A 3,667-nucleotide genomic window follows, 5' to 3' on the forward strand; every position below is an offset into this window, starting at 1 on the left:
ATAAATAAACCTAATTTGCTATTAATAACTCAAATAAATTTAATATTAAAAAATTTAAATCTCATTTCTCATTTTTCTTTTAAAATGAAGGGCTCAATTGCCCTTTATAAATTCTCAAAAAATAATATTTTCCTTATTTAATTATCTTCTAATATATCTTATTTTTAATTATTTATTATATTTTTTTCACTTCTACACTATTTTCTCTTGTTTTGATTTATATTATCACAAACCACAATATAGAGACATTTATTTGCTTGCAATCACTCAGTCGTGTTTAACCTAAGACGCCATTAGGATCTTTATCACCAATCGGCAAACTAAGACCATTTAGCCTGTATCACCAGCGTGGTCAGATTCTCGAGCAATAAAAATATCTGCACCTAAAAGCAACGTCATCAATGTCTCTCAGTCGCTACCAGAAGGAAAGCGGTGACATTAATTTTCCTGTTTAGTCCTTGGCCAATTTTGGGATGTTGATACAATGATGCAAAAGGACGAGGATTTGAAGCCAAATAGTCCGAAAACTGAATCAGTGGTCAAAAAGTAATTACATGTAAGAGACACCTGATGCGATCAGAAGCACAACCACCTAATCAAAGAAGTTGGGGATGTCATACAATGATGCAAGAACACGAGGATTTGAACTGAAATGGTCAAAAAAATTTGAACCAGTGGTCAAAAAGTAATTACCTGTAAGAGACGCCTTATCTGATCAGAAGGACAAGCACCTAATGAAAGTTGTGGATGATAATTAGTCTTCGCGTTTTGTTGCTAAAGCTGCTCATTCTAATCTAATATATCTACGCTGTGCAAACATGTAATTCATGTAAAGGAATCGGCAAATGAAAAGAGAACCCCTGTGTTCTTAGGGCAAACATGATATATATCTTTTTTCCTTAGAAACCTATTTGATGTGTAAGGCCAACGCTTCGTTTTAGGTTGTGCCAATGCATCTTTCTGGAGGGACCCCATGTTCGCCATTATGAGGTTGACCGAGATATTTATTGTCCAATCGCTTTTGGCCTACATGATTAGGTTTTGCTGAAGATTAGGTATAAATCACAACAGGTCTCGGGCCCTCCCAATGTACTATTAGTCTTGCTAATTATCCTAATCGTTTGTTTCTGATATATATAACCTCTAGCTCGTACAATTTGTATTTGAATAATAATGGAAGCAGATGCGTTGCGCTATTAATAAAGATTTGCTGGAGTAATCGCTCTTTTTAACAAATTTAGAAATACTGTGGATGGTTACTTTTATTAAGCGTTTTAGCAAAGCACAGGAAAAGGATTAACTTATTAAGACGAAATTTAGGCCAGAAGTTTGTTAAATATAACCTGAGGTTCAGAGCTGCAAATGAATAAGGAATGTCGTCAGGTATAGCTTTGGATGCCAATCTCTTTCTCCTCTCTTTCAATAGAAATTCCATGGGATTGCAGAGATATACACAGGAGAAGGACTTGGGCGCAGGTGAATTTAGATCTCAATTTTCGCATCGCCGATCAGAGGTCCCTTTAGCGAGATCCATACAGATTCATCCACAATCAATAGCATCCAATGGAGAAATAAGGCCGTCGGAATTAGCTCAACAGACTGAAGCAGCCGCAACCGGAAGACGAGGAGATAGTCCATCTAGGAAGGGTTTGCGCTACGGAGAATGCCGAAAGAATCACGCTGCCAGCATTGGGGGTTATGCTGTAGATGGTTGTGGAGAATTTATGGCCAGCGGAGAGGAGGGAACCGCTGCGGCCATGAAGTGTGCAGCTTGCAATTGCCACCGTAACTTCCACAGGAGGGAATCTGAAAACGAAACCCTCTGCGAGCGCCATCGCATACGCAGGTGATCCTCTGCCTTCCTGATCTATGGGGAACTGTAAGTTATGTGCCGTTCTATAACATTAATCCAACAAAGCTGTGCCTGACCTATGGAACGATTTAATTGTCCGTGTTAGTAAACTAGTTCTTAAGGAAAACATATGTTAGAAATAGATTTCTAAATCGATTGACCTAGCATTATAGTGTGCGAAATGTTCGTTTAATGAGTGAGTGATCACTTCGATTGGTGATCATGGAAAATATTTTGCATCCTTTAATCCTTTGTGCATATAACATGTGAAAGATTTTATTATTCATAGATGTTCGGATAAGAAAGATCTTGTACATTGCTTAATCATTTGTCTTTCATAAAGCTAAATAGTTGCTTGCTACATTTACATATTTTGTTTTAAAATTGCTGCCGCTATGCATATAAATTTACTTAGTTTTCCGAATAAAATGGAGCCTCGAGGAACCAAGCTTGGTTTTAACTACAGATCGTTTGTACATACTATCAGTCGCTTTAATTTCTTTTAATTATGTGAATAGCTGTTTTATTTTCGCATTGGAATGATGGAAAGACATAGCGGTCATATGAATGAAATGCAAATGGATGTTCATTACAATTCCAGCGAACAGATATATGAAAATTACAATGGACTAGTACACCAAATCAATCATGGTACCTTCTTGCCGCACCAGAACTACTCCGCAACTATATTGTACTCAGAGCAGAGTTCTGTTACCGGGGAATTTGTTGAGTTTTCATCCACCATAACAAGTTCAGCTTCTCATTTGTGTGTCAATTTTCCTCTAATTCAGAATTAGTGGCCCATGGACCGAGAAGAAAACTAGAAATGGACACACTTAAACGTGAGTTGCTCCATAATTCTTTGATTCAACTGCTTATGGTTAGAAGATGATAAAGACTCGAAACTTCTAAGAAGAGTCATGCTCATCTTAATTCACACACGCGAATAGCATATCACTAGCACATGATTGACAACTAAATCTAGCTTTCTAAAAACAAATCAAACTAATAGCTAACTGGAAATGATGACTTCAATTAACATGGGAGATTATTCTCTAAGACTCCCCCTTAATATCATTCGCTAATGTTTGTTGGTCAAAGTTTCAGCTAGGCTTACAACACCTAAGTTTTCTCTATGAAACTCAAATACATCCTTTGTGAATGGATTTGTGAATATATTAGCCAATTGTTCTTTTCATGGACTTTTTTGATAAAATGCATGGTTCTTTCTCGAGGCTACGCACTCTTGTTGTCACATTACACTGTAGTTGGCCCATCTTCTTTTTGTTGTCAATCATCCAATACTTTGTGTAACCAATTTGATGAAATGCATGGTTCTTTCACGAGGCTATGCACTCTTGTTATCACATTACACTGTAGTTGGCCGATCTTGTTTTTGTTGTCAATCATCCAATACTTTGTGTAACCAAATTGTTTTACAAGTTATTGTTGTTGCTACTACATAATCAACTTCTGGTAATGAGATAATCTTAATGGGTTTCTTCTTGGATGTCCATGAAATCACACTTACCAATATGAAAAACATATCCCGACAAACTCTTCCTGTCATCTTTGCTACTTGCAAAGTTATTGTTAGTGTATCCAACTAAAGAATCATTATTAGTTCTAGAGTATAATATGCCATATCCTATTGTTCTAACAATACATCTTAAAAGAGAGATTCACGCTTTCTAGTGTCAGTCTTTTGGTGACTCCATAAAAATGGAAATCAAACTAACAACGTACATGATATCTAGTTTAGTGGTAGTAAAATACATAAGACTACTAGCCAACCTCTTCAATAGAGTTGAACCT

General features: G+C 36.5%; 1 protein-coding gene across 1 annotated transcript; it reads left to right on the top strand.

Annotated features, from left to right (window-relative positions):
* The first annotated feature begins 1,178 nt into the window (after window positions 1–1,178).
* Window positions 1,179–2,221, top strand: LOC149165986 (zinc-finger homeodomain protein 1-like). The gene has a single exon (XM_089431253.1). It carries the CDS (start codon window positions 1,374–1,376, stop codon window positions 1,848–1,850), a length of 477 nt encoding a protein of 158 aa, XP_089287379.1. The 5' UTR covers window positions 1,179–1,373; the 3' UTR covers window positions 1,851–2,221.
* Window positions 2,222–3,667: the final 1,446 nt, after the last annotated feature.

This window comes from Pinus tabuliformis, chromosome 5_1, assembly GCF_031772625.1.
Source record: "Pinus tabuliformis cultivar Carrire ecotype Pingquan chromosome 5_1, CPIR1, whole genome shotgun sequence".
Classification (NCBI taxonomy): domain Eukaryota; kingdom Viridiplantae; phylum Streptophyta; class Pinopsida; order Pinales; family Pinaceae; genus Pinus; species Pinus tabuliformis.

What these genes read in the sequence shown, in the direction of transcription:
- LOC149165986 (XM_089431253.1), top strand. Translation starts at nt 1,374, where the DNA reads ATGTCGTCAGGTATAGCTTTGGATGCCAATCTCTTTCTCCTCTCTTTC.